This window comes from Metopolophium dirhodum, chromosome 8 (assembly GCF_019925205.1).
Source record: "Metopolophium dirhodum isolate CAU chromosome 8, ASM1992520v1, whole genome shotgun sequence".
Lineage (NCBI taxonomy): Eukaryota > Metazoa > Arthropoda > Insecta > Hemiptera > Aphididae > Metopolophium > Metopolophium dirhodum.
In genome coordinates, this window is record NC_083567.1 from 15,234,046 (window position 1) to 15,253,173 (window position 19,128).

The 19,128-nt window shown below is 27.9% G+C and overlaps 2 protein-coding genes and 1 long non-coding RNA gene across 8 annotated transcripts; 2 read left to right on the top strand and 1 right to left on the bottom strand.

The window, feature by feature from the left end:
* Positions 1-1,343: 1,343 nt before the first annotated feature.
* On the top strand, positions 1,344-7,257 carry LOC132950984 (uncharacterized). Of its 5 annotated transcripts, none has more exons than XR_009665277.1 (7): positions 1,344-1,651; positions 2,310-2,542; positions 2,632-3,039; positions 3,105-3,858; positions 4,672-4,972; positions 6,156-6,545; positions 6,632-7,257. It is a non-coding gene; the product is annotated as an uncharacterized LOC132950984 (long non-coding RNA). The 5 variants fall into 5 exon arrangements; XR_009665280.1 differs by lacking the exon at positions 1,344-1,651 and having other exon boundaries at positions 2,404-2,542; positions 6,156-6,256; positions 6,327-6,545; XR_009665279.1 differs by lacking the exon at positions 1,344-1,651 and having other exon boundaries at positions 2,404-2,542; positions 6,156-6,251; positions 6,327-6,545.
* On the bottom strand, positions 2,313-6,371 carry LOC132950983 (uncharacterized). The gene is made up of 12 exons (XM_061022629.1): positions 6,144-6,371; positions 5,720-5,929; positions 5,032-5,112; positions 4,681-4,966; positions 4,529-4,593; positions 3,658-3,820; positions 3,325-3,594; positions 3,212-3,250; positions 3,087-3,137; positions 2,935-3,027; positions 2,595-2,786; positions 2,313-2,530 (listed from the first exon to the last, which is right to left on the bottom strand). Exons 1-12 carry the CDS (start codon positions 6,360-6,362, stop codon positions 2,313-2,315), a joined length of 1,887 nt encoding a protein of 628 aa, XP_060878612.1. The 5' UTR covers positions 6,363-6,371.
* Positions 7,258-14,218: 6,961 nt separating the features above from the next.
* Positions 14,219-17,856, top strand: LOC132951170 (uncharacterized). Of its 2 annotated transcripts, none has more exons than XM_061022916.1 (2): positions 14,219-14,493; positions 16,873-17,856. In XM_061022916.1, the coding sequence occupies exon 2, from the start codon at positions 16,892-16,894 to the stop codon at positions 17,549-17,551; it is 660 nt and encodes a 219-aa protein (XP_060878899.1). In that variant the 5' UTR covers positions 14,219-14,493; positions 16,873-16,891; the 3' UTR covers positions 17,552-17,856. The 2 variants fall into 2 exon arrangements, with proteins under 2 accessions (XP_060878899.1, XP_060878900.1); XM_061022917.1 differs by having other exon boundaries at positions 14,219-14,489.
* Positions 17,857-19,128: the final 1,272 nt, after the last annotated feature.

Genomic DNA, 19,128 nt, shown 5'->3' on the forward strand with positions numbered 1-19,128 from the left:
TACTATTTGCTACTTTGTTATTGTACTTAAAACGGCTCTATGAGATTGGATTTTCCGTGCATTTATACCTAAGAGGTGGCAAAGGCCAAAGAATAAACATACTTCTAGTTGTCCAATTTAAATTTTGAATTTGTTACTCATTTTCATGTTTTGGAGGAAAAACTTTTTTTAGTTTCATAATCTTATTGGCCTTTTAAAAGTTTAAAATACATATACATTTGAGAAATTAAGTACATTTATTTGAATCGATATTTTAAAATATTGAAAATCTATATCTCACAAAATATTGAATAGACAATAACAAAAAAAAATTTTAAATCATTTTTCAAAATTAAAACGGGACTATAGTAGTACTATTCAAATATACAGTCTGTGAATGTGTGAACAGTGTAGAATCTACAGCTGATATATACTCATATATTAGTATATATCTGGGGTTGCCGTGTTTACTTCGAACATTAAAAGTTACGACCTTCTGCTACACCGAATTTCTATTATCATACAATTATTACGAATATCAGCTGCTACGAATAAACACATTCCACGATTTAATGTTACATCGAATTTATAAAATAATGAAATTTATGAACTATTACCACGATATGTGAATACCACTATATCATTTTACTACGTGAACAAATTCACTTTAGCTACCAAGCTTTTTTTTTTACATTTTTTATTTAAAACATGTATTTCAACAAGTTAAAAACGATAGTGCAAAAACAAATTTGCGGAAATCATTATTTTGGAATTTATTTTGGAGGCTACGATTTTAAACTTACCAACTTCAAGATCATGAATAATGTAGGCTTATAACATCTCAATCAAGTATCCACAAGTTCAGTAAAATAATTCCTTTTAGACGTTATTAACATGTAAAGAGGAATTTGTGGAGTCCAATGTCCAAATTAATAAACCATTCACACCTCATCGTGAAGGCGTGAAACGTGATAATTTATAATTTGTCTTTTCGTCTTTTTTTTTCGGTAGGAACTAAATTCAATTTGAACCACTAACAGTAACCTACTGGCTACTATGAAGTATGAACATACTGAACACAGTACACACTATACACGCTCATGGCCCAGGGGGTAGTAGGAACCATGACTAAATAAATTTAGTTAGTCATGGTAGGAACTAGGATTGAGATTGAACCAATTGAACTCAACTATGTGGTATCCGCGGTATAAATAAGGAATAACTAATGGTTAACCATTAGTTAACTACATGGTTCAACCACAGAATATATGAAATTTAATATAAATTTAAATTTAATTTTAATATAAAATTTAATCTATTCTGTGGTTCAACCAACCACAGTTCTAGAATATTTCACGGTGAGCCGATTTTGTAATAGGTAAACGGTATACCTATTACCTAACCATAAATCTTAATTTATTAAAACTAGTAAACATTGATTTGCATAATGTAACAATATTTTTATGATTGTCTATTTATTTTTATTTTTTTGAGATTTTACTTTGTAAATGCTTATTTAGAGTTAAAATTAATTGTTGGTTTTTACATAAGTACCTACAAAACAAAAACCTTTGAATGAATAAAAAAAAATGAATTTTTTTTACATTTTCTCAAACAAAAACATTGACACAAGAATTTTATTAAATTAACGACTAAATAATTAGTATTTTAGGTATGTATTATATTTAATATGTTTTTGAACCTCTGGTATGAGGTTTCTTTGTAAGTTCAAAACTGCCTAATATGTTTAAGATGATGAACTACCAGAACTACTGATAAATCATTAATCATTATGTCCATTTTCTATTAAAAAATGGTGTTGAAATTATTAGTCATCTATGTACTAAGCATAAATAAAATATCTACCTACTAAGATAAGTATAATTTGCTAAATTTCTGTATTAAAGAAAAGTTAATGATAAATTATAAAAAATATAATTATTCATAAATAGGTTTTTGTCAGGAAATCTGTCTTAAAATTAATAAACTAAAATTGTAATATTCCAGTTTTATTTGATCGTAAATTTTTTCTACATTTTTATATTTATTCATATACTTATTTTATTTTATAATACTTAAATATTGAATACTTATATAATACTTATATATACTAATACTAAATATTATATTATACCTACTTATTTTTATATTGTTGACCAAATTACCATCACACTAATAAATATAGGTATTTTAAAATAGTAAACGAAAAGTAATGATTTTAGTTAGAGAATAATGTTTATTATAAAAAAAAAAAAAAAACTACTAATAGGTAAATGGCTCAATGAAGTCGAAAAAAAATACAAACTTATATATTATTATAAATTGATCAGCAATCAGCTTATGAACATTTGTGCAACACCATCCACAGTATCATCACATACTTCACAATTGTATGGAAGTGAGATTGTACAATCCATGCACCTCCATCCATGTCCACAATATAGGTACACATACCTTGAGCCATTTTGGGCGTCCCTATAAGCCCTCCCACAACAAATGCAGTTACTGCCTGTCGGGTCTAAAAGGCTGTTAATGTTGCGTATCCATGAGTCTATTGCAAAAAGTAAATATATTTTTATATTAACCGTTAAAAGTCAAAACATACCAATATATACCGTTATTAAAACTTGTCAACATAATATTTATATTTAGGGTTCTTGGATATTCTGCCCTGCAGACGGGACATTTGGACAATCGCCGAGCACACACATCACAACACCACCCGTGTCCACATGGCAGAACAATATTTATACCTACAACGACAGCTCTGCGTTGCCAACAAACAAAACAACGATCATATTCCTCGCCTGCTTAAGTATAAAATAAGTTATAGTTAATGTAATATTTTTATTTTTTATATTATTACTTAATTAGTATTAATAATAGTTAATAATATTTTGTTTAAACTAATAACAATTTTTACATTAGGAATATAATGTACATAAGACGTGTAACCTAGTATTTGTGGTAATGTCTGATCCTCCAAATTGATGATGTTCAATTCTTCAGCATCTGTTCCAACCACCACGATCTCAAAATTTTCATCCTCTTAGAATACAAGTATTTTCATATTAATATTGATTTAAACAATAAATATTTTGTCTTACCTAAATGTTCATTTTCAGCTGTAAGTGCTTCAACTACTTCAAAATGCACAACTACAGAAAAAGATAAATATTAAATCTGCTTCATTATAATTTATATTATTTGTAAACATTAATATAATTTGTACCTTCGATTTCTGGTTCCGGTAGAACTTCCATTATGTTGTCTATAAACAAATTTAACATTTTAAACATATCTATAAAATTGTTTAATTTATCTTAAAATTTCAGCCATACAAACCTTCCATTGCTTCTTCATTTAATCTCTGATGAGGAGGGAGCCTTCTGCTAGTATTGGGACGTCCTCGGCGTCTCTGGCCTCTTGCTGCATGTAAAACAGGGGGTCGAACAGCAGATTGTACCCGGGCTTGATGTTTGCCCCTTCCAGCACCACGCATTATACGTCCTGACTGGCATTGTGGTGGTTGAAGAGGTCTAAGTACCAATGCATTTGGTGGTTGAAGAGGTCTAAGTACCAATGCATTTGGTGGTTGATCATTTAATTGCTCATCTATTTTTTATTATTTATAATTGTTTAGTAAAAATTAAATTAATAAAAACAAGATAAATTTACCCGTTGGTAAATGGCCAATTTGTTGATCCCAGTAACCACTTGCAGAGTGAGCAACTCGTCGAAGGAATGCTGAAATGTCGTATCGGCCATTTCTGACATTTTGAAGTGCAGCAGTTAGTAATTGGTTATTGGTGTCTCTACTTGTTAATATTGCTCTCCGAACCTACAATAACATTGGAAATAACTACATTGGTAGTCTTAGTAAGTAGTATCCTAAAGAACTATAATGCTTAAAACAACTAAGAATTAAGTTTTGTTTTTATTCTTTTCAATATAAACAAAAGTAACTTAACGTATAGTATATTAGATATTTTATCATAAATAAACAATATTATTATTATTTTTAAAACTATAATAATTATAATATAATTTTGGTATGTATTGTGTGTGCAATTATACTTTAAAAATAGCAGCAAGAATGCAAATTGTAATTATTTATTAAAATAACATCCATCTTATGACTAAATAGATTTATATCTACTTAGTTATGATGTAACTTTTGTTATTTTATTGAGTAAAAAAATAAACATCAATTTATATTTTATATTATAATCAAATATAATTTATAAAGCACAACAACTATATATATTATAAATACATAATATTTGCTTAAAGATGTTCCTTTTTTAAATTTTCCATTGAGTAAAATAATCATTTTAAATTCTTTTATTTTGCTTTATACACTTTATTAAATAATAAAAAATATACTTAATTTTCATTATAATATAATAATTTGGAAAAAAAATATGGAAATAGTTCCTATTTTTTTAATGACGTAAATTAAAATCTGTTATGTAATTTGACAGAAAAAATGCATCTTTTATGTAGGTATATTAAATATTTATTACCTAGTGTTTATATTTATATTTACCTGGTGGCCATTTATAATCTGCTGTGTTTCTCTCCTTACTCTCCTTTCTACCAATCGTAATCGATCTATAAGTAATGAATTCAGAATTGTTAACCTAATATTTTATACATAAATTAATTAACTAATTATGTTGCAATTTCTAGTTTGAGTACCATAGAAGGTCCAAATCGGTGGATGTCTGCCAATTGTTGTCTGAATGGTGCTATGGAAGCTTTCAATATAATTATTGGTTCTGATATTGACACCATATACAGAGAAACCATGTGGTCCAATTGTATTCATCCAATAATTCTGGAAGTAGTGGAAAAGCTCTGTGATATTTTCAGCTACATTCATGTCCCTGGCTAACCTTTGTACTTCCAAGAACCCACCAAGAATATGGAAATTTTCGGGGTAATCTTCAATTCTCTCTGGTGGCAGGTGTGGCAATGCCATGATCTATTGGTAATAAATTTAATTTTTAGCACAATGATAAATTTTTCAAATTAGTCAATTAACATTACCATTCTGACTATAGTTGCTATGTGTGGGTTATTGCGCACTAATACCATCAAGTTGTGCGTTTGAATAAATCGCACTATGCACTAAAATAAAAAATAATATTTAATGATGATAATTTAGAATAGTCATCAATCATCATATTTAGTTTAACCTTTAATGTACACATGGCTTAGAACAAAAATAATTTCTGCTAATGTTAAATGTTTAACTTAGTGATTTAATTAAAATGCAATGATCTTGTAAAAGAAAAATTAATTTAAACTCAGTTCAAATATAACTGGTGCTATTATTAGGGTTAAGATGTCAATACATTTTACGGTAATGATTAATAAATTACATAATATTCAGTGAATCTATCATAGGTATTTTAATGTTTACTTCTTGATATATTTAAAATAAATTACAGTTATATTTTGTTCTAACAAAGAAGTATCAGAATTAAAATTTAAAATATTATTAAATGTATTATAATGCGCTGTATTAAATATTTATATTAGGTAGGTATGCATCATTTTATATAGTTTTATTATAGGAATTTATAACAGAATTCATTCTGACCTCACTTTGAGTATAACAATATTGTATTATTTTAATATTTTGAGTAAAATCAAAAAAAAAAAAAGCTATTGTAAGGAAGACAGTCACTGCAGGAGTAGTTATCAACATAAATATGAATGTAAGTTAGCTGACCTGATTAAAATGAAAGCAGCACCCTATCAACTGACTTTCGGGTAAAACTCTTCTTGTTGCATTTCTAAGAGCAGTCTCGTAGTCTGTTATGACCTGTAGCCCATGCCAATTTAATAAATCAAAAGAAAGGTCATATCTTAGAAATTGCCACAATCTTGAATATACAAGTTCAGTCCTTTGGTTCAGTATTGCATATACTACTGGAATAGACTTACAAAAAACAATAAATTATTATTTTCATTTTCTATTTTGATCATAATATTTTGGAAATTATTTAACTTCATTAATATGTTTAATGATGAAAATAAAACAATTGTTTTAAGTTTGATTTTCAAAACTGAGAAAGCTAATATTTTATACTGATTTAACTATTATATAATTTAAATATTTAACTCAGATTTTATGGTTTTAAATTAATATTTACTATGTTGTCTAGAAGTACATGAATGGTAACCAATTGTTCCATGTCTCCTGGAATTCTTGGAAGCACAGCAAATGTTCCATCAATAGCTATTACTGATGATCGCCTCATGTATGGTGAATAATTTTGTAAAAATACAATATTGGCAAAAACCAATCCACCAAACACAGTTTCTTCACCAACTAGGTACTCTAGAGGGCCTTGATAGAATGGACTGGTCATGTTGTCATCAAATAGTGACATTAAACCCCGCCATCTCTGAGATACAATCGTATCGCCCATTACTGCTAATGAAGCTGGTACTGGGGGGTTGTATCTTTTTCGGATACTCCGCATCATATTTAATGCAGAATCCACGGTAGTGAGCATTGCTGCATTTGGGTATCTGCCAATATTATTGAAAAGGTTAGTTGTATTAAGTATTTCATTATAAGCAGTAAAATTATGTTGAAATTTTTATAATACTTTTAGTATGTTATCTTACCTTCTAGATTCTTCCTCATATATCACTCTGGGTGATGTGCTCTCAGCCGAAACTCTGCTTCTTAGAGCTGCCAAAAATTTTCCAATCTCAACATCATGCCCGGGCCTATGGGTATGCATACTATACATATCAATTGGTGCATTTTCTGGCTCCAGATCCATCGAGGCTGTTGCACGGCAACCCCGTTCGTACCTTGTGCATCTTAGCTGTCTAAACAATTTTAGTATTACACTAATTAATTAAGAATAAAAAAAAAATGACTTAGAATTCAGATCATTTACAAAACACTATTTCTAACCTTCTATTGGTGGAGGTATGGTTTTGAACGTATGTATAACCGTTAGCAGCTAAATATACTAAATTTCCTCGAATACCAGGCACTCTTCTTGACGGATTGTTCTCATTGCCTCCTACAACATCTAAAATATTTCCAACTAATGGAGATCTAGATCGAGACCTTCGTTCACGATGATCATCTAAATGAATAAAAAAACATTCTAAAATGCCTTTTATATTGGAGGCTGATTTTGTATTTTAATAATTGTAATTGATTGTTATGTAATTTTAAATTAGCTAATGTATTTTTTAATAAATAAAATGTAACCGTTATTTTAGGTAATTTATAAAATCAAATGTTTCCAGCTTATTCAGTCATTGGTTCCAAAAACACTTAAAAAGTTGAAACTATTGTATGCACATTGTATACACAATACACTTTGCATTGTTTTCCAAATCTAGCTACTGTGCTACACGATACTAATTTTATAACATACACAAATAGAATAAGAAGTGTTTCATTTTGCGTTTTTTGACTATTTTAAATTTTAAGGTAATTTTAGTATTTTTGGGGGATTTTGAAGTTTTTCTTAAATTTGAATTTTAAATTTTATTTTACAACTTGTAAACGCTTTTACATGATTTTTTACACGTAAATTTTAGGTACATGTTAAATTTAATTAACAATACCTATATACAGATAAATAAATATTATATGATCTAAACTTATAAAAAAAAAAAGAAATAATTAATTTTTAAGATTTGAGAGTTTAAAACAATCAGTTCTATCTGAAAAACTTATTACAATTCTTTAAAAGTTTAAAATGCATATTATTATTTATACCAAATTTATATTAGAATTTATATCGATATTATAAAAATCAAAATAATATAGTGAATTATTCAGAATATATTCACAGTTTTTTCAGTGTATTCAAATCCCCGCCCTAATAAGCATTATGATAATTGATCCAGAAAAAGCCAAGGTGGGGAACTGTCCTTACTGCCTCCCTACGGTCGCCTTGCTCAGTCTGAATGTGTGATAGAATATGCTGTTTATTTGTTTAAAAAACGACTTTGTAGGCACACTATACAGCGGTGTTTAGAGATTTTTCGAAAGCATAATAATATTATTATGTAACTCGCTAAAATATTACTCTCCTTGGCAGTCCTTGCTGTGTTTTTACAAAAAAATATTTATCTCTACACTCAACATTTTAATATAATATCTAAGTCGTGGAAGAAGTTTTCCTGAAAAGTACTTGTAATTAACAAAATGTTGACTTTTATATAGGTAGGTAATATATAAATGTTTTGCTCCTTAAAAATAGCTGTACGCATAATATTATGATAAATTTAAAAAACGAGCATTAAATAAAAAATATTGTTATAATATAAGGTATGTAAATATTTTTTTACTTACCATCAAATTGGTCCATGCTGTACAATTTGGATCGAAATAATATTTTAAGAAAATACTGTACGTGTCAGTACCTAGGTACTTAAACTTTGATATTTTACAAATTAAGTATAACTCTAGCAACGCTAACACTAACCGTCTAAGACTAAACAATATGGTTTAACGTCTTACAATATAACTAAGATAATTTCCTTGTGCAAACTTAATTGTTGATCTTGATTGGCTGTTCAAAATACTGCTAAAATTGTTATCGAATTACCTAACCCGTTATTAAGTTCACAGAATAATTTGGCTCATTGCTAATGCGGGTACTTATCGAATGACTCCTTAAAATCTCCTGAAACGTTATAGATATTCATCGGAAAACTTATCTACTTATATATCAAGAATTACCTATACTTTTATAACCAGTAAATGTACACATTTTAGAAGTGCGTATAAGAATAATACCTGTTTCGATTTTCTACCTACATTTTTGAGTACCTACTCAAATGTCCGCAAGTCTCCAATACCTAAGTTTTACTTTTAGATTCTGAGCGAAGCGATTTTTTTGTGTCTGTCATCACGTTTTAGGACAGTAAAAGTGCTTAGATTTACTTCAATAGTACCTTTTCTGATAGGAAAGTGAATCTAGTTGGTACTTTGGGGGGTCAAAAGTAAACATTTTCCAGTAGTTTTCAAAAGTACCGTGAAAAACAAATGGAAAATTAAGGAAAAAACGGGAATTTTTACGCAACATTGATTTTTGACAAAATCGATTTTGGTTTTTGGTGTAACTCTAAAAAAAAATAAATACATGAAATTTTGACTGAATGTTCATATAAGCAGTTTCTATACACCATCCCGTTTTCAAAATATTTTGAGCTGTTTACAGACATTTTCAATTACCAATATTTTTAGTTTTTTTGTCTATAAATATCAATAAAATTTTATCTACTGTTTAAAAATTCTTGAAAATTTAATAGAATGCTCATAATATATTGTTTCAGAGGCAGATGAAAAATCTGTTTTTTTTCTAAGCATTTAAAGTTTAAATTTTGATAAAATACGTAAAAATGACGAAAATTTGCAAATTATTTTGAGTTAGAAATTCATAAAAATTTTTCTTTTTAAATCTAAGAGTTTAAAATGTAACACGAGATTTAACATAAGTTTTTCTACTTTTATCAAAAATAAAATATCTAAAAGCAAGTAAAAATAAATTTTTATGAGCGTTTTAAGTTCATAATGTTACATAATTGGATATTCACTCAATTTCTCATGTAGCGTTTTTCTTATTTGGTTGTAATTCAAAAACGAATAATTTTAGATGCATGAAAATTTCACTGGATGTTTATATTTTCATTTTCTATACACCATACAATTTTGAAAATATTTTGATAGGTTTTGAGCTGTTTACAGACATTTTCAGTTTTCAATTTTTTTAGTTTTTATTTTTATAATTGTCAATAAAACTTAATTTGGTCGGCCAAAAAGTCTGAAAATTTAATACAAGCTTTCTAATATATTGTTACAATATCAGTTGAAAAATTTTAAAAATACATAGGCACGATTTTTTTTTATAAACATTTAAAGTTCGAATTTTGACAAAATTTGTCAACATCTCGAAAATTATCAATCATTGGAATTAAAAAACTATAAAATGTTCAGTTTTTATAACTAAGGGTTGAAAATTTAAAACAAAGATTCTCATAAATAATTCATACTGTAACCAAAAAATCTAAAAAATATATCAACACATTTATTTTTTACAGACATTTTAATTTCAAATTTAGACAAATTTTCATATTTAAACCAAGAATAATGATTTTAGTTATTTTGTTATAATTTAAAAATATTATTTGTTGGTATATGAAACTTTTAGAGTATATTGTTTTAATTGTATATGCACGCAATGTCATTTTAAAATGTAATTTTTTTGGGAAAAATGAAATTAACCAGGGGCGCCGGAACAATGGGGGCAGTGGGGGCAATTGCCCCCACAAGATAAATACTGTGGGGGCAAGGCCCCCACGACTTCATGGCCTAATTATATTTACATTTAGCCCACAATAGTACAATACCTGCATTATACACAATACCTGCAGCATCAGCCACACCAGAAAGGTCATTTAGTGGGCTCAAGCGTTTAAAAACCTATACACGTTCAACTATGAGTCAAAAGCGTTTGACTCATTTGTTACTACTACACTTAAACCAAACTATTTTGTATGAAATTTCCTTGGATGATATCCTAAAAGAGTTCATTAGCCGTACAGCAGAGAGAAAAAGTGTATTTGGTAAAATGTAAATTATTCATTAAAATTTGAACTGTATATTTTATTTATTATTATTGTATAATAAAATATAGTTATGGGATTTTTGATTAAAGATTGTACAACAAAGAAACTGTGTATGTGAAAAAGTTAATTACAACTGTAATTTGTATTGTTAATAAATTTATATTAAACACCACTATTTTTGCTCCTATACCCTCTAGAATAAAGTTTGAAATATTTTGCCCCCACAGCAAAAAAATCGTTCCGGCGCCCCTGAAATTAACCAATTTATAGTAAATACTAATGACTAATACTAAAATTAATTACTTTATTCACAATAATATCATCAAATACATTTAATAAGATATTATAGACTGACTGACCGTCTTCGCTCAGAATCGTTTTTCTTATTCAATGATATTATATCATTGGATTCAAATTTAACACAATCCATTACATTGACTCACTTGTAACCTACTGTACAGCAGAGCGACATCCACTTACCCGCCTTTTTTTTTTATATACATTGACGATTTTTAAACATGTGTAGGAACTAACAAGTTCAAATGGTAGTATAGGTGCTTATTTATTCAAACGTTCGATAGCGTTAATAGTATACTATAATTGTACACTGTAGTAGTGTAGTTAATAATAATTAAATATTATTATAACCAATATAACCAGAAATATTATTAGGTATATAATACAAATATATAATAATATTATTTTAAATATATATAATATTTAATATTATATTTTTCACGGCCCGCTTGTGGGCCGCGGCCCAAAGGTTGGGAACCGCTGGGCCCTATACTATATATAACCACAAATTTGAAACGGCTATTAGTTCTAAAATAATGGTTTCTGTAAAACGGTTTTCATACCATCGTTTTAAGCATAAAAACAAATCGTTTTATAAAAAATAAAAAATCGTGAGCTGTACGGGAGAGTACATTTTTAAATTTTAGTTAAACTTCTTCAAACTATTCTACAACATAACATATAAATATTAATAGAATATTGACTTCTTCACTTCAATTATATTAACACAAAACTATTTAATTTTTACTTTTATTAAACATAATTTATTTCAATGATTTCCATATATTATATTCTGTACATTTGTAAGTACAGTTTTTTTTTTAAACTTTTTTTACTTACAATCTATACATACGTACGTGGGGTGACATAAAATAACATTAATTACGGAATAGGAAGGCTCCCAGCAGGGCCACCTGATCAGAAGTAAAATACAGTTAAACAAAAAAATATAAAAATATAAAACTAATTGTTTTAAACAATGATAATAGGTGCCTATATAGGTATAAAAATTAATATTAATAACAAAAGGCCAAAAGGGTTATATAATAAGGATTTAATACAAATTATTATAGTTTAAGCTAAACAGTTAAATAATACACAAATGTTGTATTGTTGTTTCATGCATAGAAATTCAAACATATGTAACACGTCACGTAGGTATATATAGGTAACTAGTGTATACACTATACCTATCGTGAAGTGAAATCTAGAATTTTTATCCACCCACCCACCAAAACTTTACAGCCATCGAATATGGTTTAAAAACACACACAACTTTTTTTGTTAATATTATTTTATTTGAGTTTCTACATGATTCTCACTTATACCCACCCATTAAGAATTGAAGCGATCGCTTCACATGATATATGAGTTCGGTGCCACTGATTCAAGTAATTGTATCAAGTAATACTATCATTGATTATAAATTAGTATTTAAACTAGTATTTATAATCAATGATACTATTTAAGAAATGTCCTGTGGTAATACAGACTTCTGTTTTTAAAATGAAAACTGTGTAAACCCCCCCCCTTTTACTGTAAATTATTTAGTGGATATTTTTTTTAGGTACCTATACCAAATTAAAAATTCGAATGAGTAGTTTCTGAGTGGTTATTAAAATATTTGTACTGAGGATAATAATATAGTCCTAAATCAAAGTCACCAGGTTTTTATCTTACCTATAAAAATAATTTTATTCGACTAAACGGTTTAAATGATAATTACCCACACAGACTATTTTTTTTTTTTTTTTATCAAAATAATTACCTTCGCCCAAACGACCACCGCCAAATAATATTGGGCTTACATAGCCCGTAAATAAATAATCAATAATAATTTTATAAATAATAATAATATAATCTAAGATTTATTCTAGGCCATAGGTACGTTACATACCAATTATTTATTTATTCACCTAATACAGGTTAACTTCAATAATTAACATATTATGTTTATTTAAAATTGCATATTCTTAGGACTTAAGAGCAACTAAACTTAGGTAGGTACTAAACTGCTAAATAATAAAATATGTTAATAGTCAATAAATTTAATGTTAATATAACGTAAGTACCTATATGTTCAAGAATAAAAAAATAATCAAATTTAAAATAAACAGTAAAGTAGGTACTTATGGCTATTTTAGAAGAAACAAGAAAACACTTAAAATATATTATGTAAATAGGTTATGACGTTATGCGTATGAAAATTGATAATATATATTATTATCATGGATGTATATTGTATATCCATAGGTGCCATTTCTTTTTTTGACTTTGAGGTGCTTTACATATTTAAATGAATCAGACCATTGGGGGGGGGGGGGGGGGGGGCTCTGTCGCTGTTCAAATGGGGAATGGTAAACTCCTACAAATGTAGTGTTAACTCCTACAAAAGATAGTGTTAACTACTACAAAATACAGTGTTAACTCCTACAAAAAATTAATACCGCTCGTATTGCTAAAAAAATAACATTCAGGTAGGTATGGTACATATTATTGTTATTATATTATATTATTTATATTAGAATTGTAACCGTCGAACTGCAAATTTATAAAAAAATCACTATTGTGTATTGGCTATATTATTGTAAAAAAATTTAAATATTATCAGTAGCCAGTAGGTTACCTGGTTACCTAATGTATTGTGATTAGTAGGCAATTCATAATTTGTAAAACTATATTACTATTATTAAACCTACTTTATGCTTGGTGGCCTGTGAGTGAATCCGATATCTAATCACGTGAATAATGAATCATTGTTTTAACTTAAGAAAATAATTTCTAAAAAATCGTTTTTTGGATTATGCAGATTAGATACCTAACTAATGAAGGATTTAATACTTCAATAATCAATTCAAATACAAGTTTTGGAGAGGCTAAGGCCCTCCAAGTCACCCCCCAAATTGCGCCTATGTGCATATCTAAAACCGTGGTTATTATTTCGTAGTTGTATATTTTCGGAACAACTGATATTCGTAGCAATATTTTCGGAGTAATATCATTATCGGAATTATGATTGTTCGTGGTATCATCATTTTCAGCAGCCATATTCGGAGTAACTGATATTCGTAGTAATTTATTCGGAGTAGTACTATATTCGGAGTAATCACTTTTCGTGGCTATGGTGTTAGCCCTATATCTGTGGTAGTATCAAGAATGCCCATATTCGGGCGTGCAATCAGTGGTATCTTAATCAGATAGCTAAACAGTGCCACCACCAAACGAATAAATTCCTATTTATATGGCTGTTCAAAGGTTGGCAACAGAATTAACCTTGTCAAGTTTCAACATTGGTTGTTATTATGAGTTTTGACTTTTGGATAACGGCTTTGCGGTTTACAAGAGCACAACACACTCAACACAGCAATTGCGCCATTTCTCATGACAAATTACAAAATAGTGAATTCAGAGTACTGTTTGGTGAGTTTAAGCCAACATTGTCAATAGTCAATGTGGCATTACGGCTTACAAAATACAATTTATATACGCCAGTTCGTTATTACTTTATACGATTAATTAATAGTTATTACGTTTACTACGTTTTACGTTCGCAGTTTAGTGTCAATTTTAATTGAAAATATCCATTGTGTGTAAGTAAGTATATTATTAATTTTAATGCTGTTATTGAAATTAAATAATTATGGAGACATATTTGACGATTAATATCTTAATCTGTGAATATTTGGATTGTATTTTTTTGAAAAAATTAATTAAGTATGTTATTTATTTGATCGGTAGCATCTACCTAACTTGTTTTAAATTTGTGACAATCTTATTAAGTTTAAAATTTCATTGTATTTCATATGAGTGTCCATATAAACACTGTTACTCTGCATAATATATAGGTAGCAGTTTAGGCTTCCTCTCGATAGTGCTTTTGTTTAGCTGTTATCTAGGCCTCCCATTCTGCTTGTCTAATGCCAGATTCCCATGTCTGGCGTACTTGCCAAATATTTGTGTATACTTGCCATGCTTTAGGAATTTCCACTTTGACGACTATTTATTTTCATTGGTGATGTAATGGTAAGCACCACCGTTACATTATTTATATTTTATTATAAGTTATAACAAACATGAAACGTGTATTATAATTTATGTATTTCAAGATGTGTGTGTTCCCTTACATTTGTTCTGTATTATCACCAGATTAGGTAAATATTATATTATATTTTCGTACTATACCTAGTTTTATGAAAAATGTATTTTATTTCATTAGATTTATTGTGAAATATATGTTTTATTTTACATATTAAGTATGCTATGGTCAGATTCATAAAAATTGGTCATTTTTATATGTATATTTTAGGAATAACTATAGTACATAATATTCTAAAATTGTTTGTTTCTTTACAGTTGGTTATTTTAACACTTGGAACAGTCGTCTAATATTCCATGTCCTTACTTACTTATTCGTAAGATGGTTGTATAAGAATATTGATTTGTAATAATGTGTATTAGTATGAAAGGAGTTCCATTTATAGTGAAAAAATCATTATAATTTGTAACATAGAAATATTCAAAGTGAACAATTTAATATCTATAAACTAGGTACTTTGCCTGTACAATATTTTTGACATTTCATTTTATGTTAACATTTTTGGCATATTAGGTGTGTGCTCTAAATTTTACATCTATTTGTTCTTGAGTTTCTACGGTTAATTTGGTTATAAGAGGATTAAAATATATAAGAATATGTTTGCTAAATGTCTGTCGAATTTAAGTTATTAAGTTTTTGTGTGTTTTCTAAAATTCATCCATAACGTAAGTTTTCAAGAGTTTGTGAAGATTTTATTACATAAGTTTGTTTGTATAAAATCACTTTGGTTTTTATTTTTGTTAAGGCATCCAGATCTAGGTTGTCAAAACCAGTTTAATATGTTACCTCTTAGATCTATAAGTCATCTTTTATTTCTAGTTGGTAGAATATTTAGTTGTTACTTAGACAACTTTTTCTTTAAGTTGTTTAATAATAATTCAAAATGTTCACAAATTTTAGATGAGTGAAATATTTATTAAATTGGTGTCTTTCTTTAAAGAATATTTTATTCTACAATCTACAACTTAGTGTCTTGTCTTACTTAACATTGAAATCATCTCATGCTCCTTCATTTGGTATTTATCTGTCACTGATAGTTCATAATATAAATGTTGGTCGTCCTATGTTCTATAGTTATAACTATAGTCTATAAGTGCTTTTTCCGATTATTGTTGGTAAATGTGTCATGTCATGTACTCATGTGAAAGGAGAGCAACTTTACAATATTACTTTACTTTAATATGCTAGTTGTTGTATCACTTGTTTTTATGATTTCTTACCCATTTGATTATAATTTGAAAGTAGAATTTGGAAGTACACTACTCGTGGGAATCCGGCTTAACATACTCCTCATGTGGTGAGTGCTTGGTCCACTCACCCTTTGAAAGATTACCATCTAAGGGGGAATCTAGGTATAATTCTAAAAATTAATTTTCAAGTACCACATTAAGGAAGGAAACCAACTATATCAATTTTCTATTTCTGTAGCATCAATTAGGTACAAGAGTTATAATAAAATTTTTTTTTTTAGTAGACCATTAGGTAAACTGAGTTTTCCTAATAAAATATTTGTACATTGAACCTATGATTTAGTAGATAATCATTCCTCTATTGAGTACAATATTGTATAGGTATACCAAGTTATATGTTTAACGTGAAACCCTCTATTTAAAATATTATTTATGCTTTTGAAAATATTTTTTTATATCACTAAGTTGTGTTACTGAACAATATTATTTAAACAATTTTTATCGTACATTTTCATTTAAAAAAAAGTAAACACCTTCATAGTAAAATAAATTCTCAAAAAAGTTGTTTCTTAACAACTTTAAATAATATAAAAAAAAAAATTTACTACGCTTAAAGCTTTATGCGGTGGATACACCTAATATATCAAATTTATTACCTAAAGAAATGTTAATATTTTTTTGTTACAGATTAATTAATTTAATAATTATGGCTAATCTGTCATCTGCTCGTAAGAAAAAACCTAACCGCCGCTACAAATTGTCTATTGGAGATGAAGAAAATTTCGAACCCCCAATACAATCATCAACTCCATCAAAAATGTCTAAAAAGAATTCAAAAAGAATTCTGAAGGATAATAATTCATTAAACATAAGTGTCATTAATAAAGATGATCGAAACAAAACAATAAATGTAGAAACTTATTGCCACAAACCTATACTGCCTGTTATAGAAGAAAATGCTAAGTACGGTCGAATTGCGGAACTTTTTTGTAGTGATCCAGAAGACGAACCTACCGAGACACAAAATCTAACCGTCACCACAACAAATGATTCCGACGATAAATGGACTACTTTTTCAGATATTTCTGAAGATCAAAGCTGTAGTAATGTAACAGATTTACTAGCTGAAATTGAAGCAGATGTAGATATCAGATTTAAAAAACCACCACGAAGATCATATCCCGGAAGAAAAAGAATAAATAAAAGTTTGTTTGAAGAGAAAGAAGAAGAAGAAATAGATGTACAAATAAAAAAAAAATGTAGAAAACATAAACAAAAAAAAAAGGATCCACAAGAAGAAGCATTTGTACAATCAATGAACGAGCATTTTGGAGATATTGAATCTTTTAGTTTAGCAGTGGAATAACATAAAATTACACTTAAAAAAAAGAAAAAGAAGTAAATAATTACTGAGTCTGAATTGATAGATTTTTCAAAATTTGTTATTGTAAATTATTATATATATTATATTATTATATGTCTTATGTTGTATAAATATTTTTCTAAATCTTTGTACTAAAACCAATCTTATAATTGTATTAAATTGTTTATTAGATTTAAGATTAACTTTAATCAATTAGAAACATGGACAAGTAACTAATTATTGTTTATTTTAATGATATGTACTATTATTAAGTCTGTTTAATACATTTATTTATTTTTATAGTTGTATCTATGTCAACTTGTTTTTTGATAAATCAATTTAAAATTTGTGGAAAACCACAAATTACTGAAAAAGGTAGTATGCCATGGCTACCTACTTCTTCTTTGTTGGTGTAGTATGCTACATACCTACTAAAAAAGTTTACGGGTGCTTACCATTTTGACATACTGATTAATTACAATTTATTTAATTAAAATATACTTAATGTATTGATGATCATCATTGTTAAGTATTTTAATACATAAGCTGTGTTTACGTTATACCAAATATATTGACAACTGTCGAGTTGTGTTTAAATTATAGATTGCTGCAGTGGTGTAGTGGGTATACGGCGTATAACGACTTCTCCAGTTTTTGGTTAATGCGTATACTTATAATATAATTTGTGATACGCAGGTATACGGGTATACTGTTTAGCTATAAATCAATAATATAAATAGTATTAACGAATAGCCAATAATACCAAACATATTTCCTTGTTATCATGTTCATTAGGAACTGTTCTTATTTTTACATTTTACACATCTATTTTTAACTTCATTGCATGGATTTCTATTTATTATATATATATATATTATACGTCTAAAATTATAAGCTTATCGATAACGATAGCCGACGCTGAGATTCACGGTCACATGCATTACTAAAATAATTTTGTCAAAAAATATTATTTTATGTACCTACACTGTGTCACACAATAATTACATAAATATAACAATTGATCTACAAAAAACGATGTTTTCATTTATTTTTAATCATTCAAAGTTGTGATACCTGATTTATATACTACCAAGTATACATTTAAGACTATAAATATTAATAAATATTTAGGTTTTTTGACTTAAAAAGAAGTGGTGATAGGGGGGTTAAGAAATTAACATAGGTAATCATAAACAATTTAAATATATAATCATATATTTTAGAAGTATGATTGTAAACTATAGAGACTCAATTGCGGTAAGGTAGTAGTTAAGTGTATTTAATTATATATATATCATTAGTAATAGCGTAGTATATATAGTAGTTGGGGGGGGGGGGAGAAGCCCCCCCACGTTTACATATCAAGCACATTAAAACGTATACTCATTACTCAGTAAAAAAATTACGACTACATCACTGGATTGCTGCCATTATCTTTCAGTTGGTGGTCTAACATATATGTTGCTTAACACAGCAAACTAAAAAAAGTTAACATCTAAAAGTAAGTTATTATGGGGTTTGGAGGATATTTAGCAGTAATATACCGGTAGATAGATACCAATTGATATTCAGCTATTATA

What these genes read in the sequence shown, in the direction of transcription:
- LOC132951170 (XM_061022916.1), top strand. Translation starts at nt 16,892, where the DNA reads ATGGCTAATCTGTCATCTGCTCGTAAGAAAAAACCTAACCGCCGCTAC.
- LOC132950983 (XM_061022629.1), bottom strand. Translation starts at nt 6,362, where the DNA reads ATGACCAGTCCATTCTATCAAGGCCCTCTAGAGTACCTAGTTGGTGAA. An exon ending in ATGTACTTCTAGACAACATA is followed by an intron (nt 5,930 to 6,143) that starts GTAAATATTAAT and finishes GTTTTTTGTAAG; the next exon opens with TCTATTCCAGTAGTATATGC. An exon ending in GCTGCTTTCATTTTAATCAG is followed by an intron (nt 5,113 to 5,719) that starts GTCAGCTAACTT and finishes TTTTTATTTTAG; the next exon opens with TGCATAGTGCGATTTATTCA.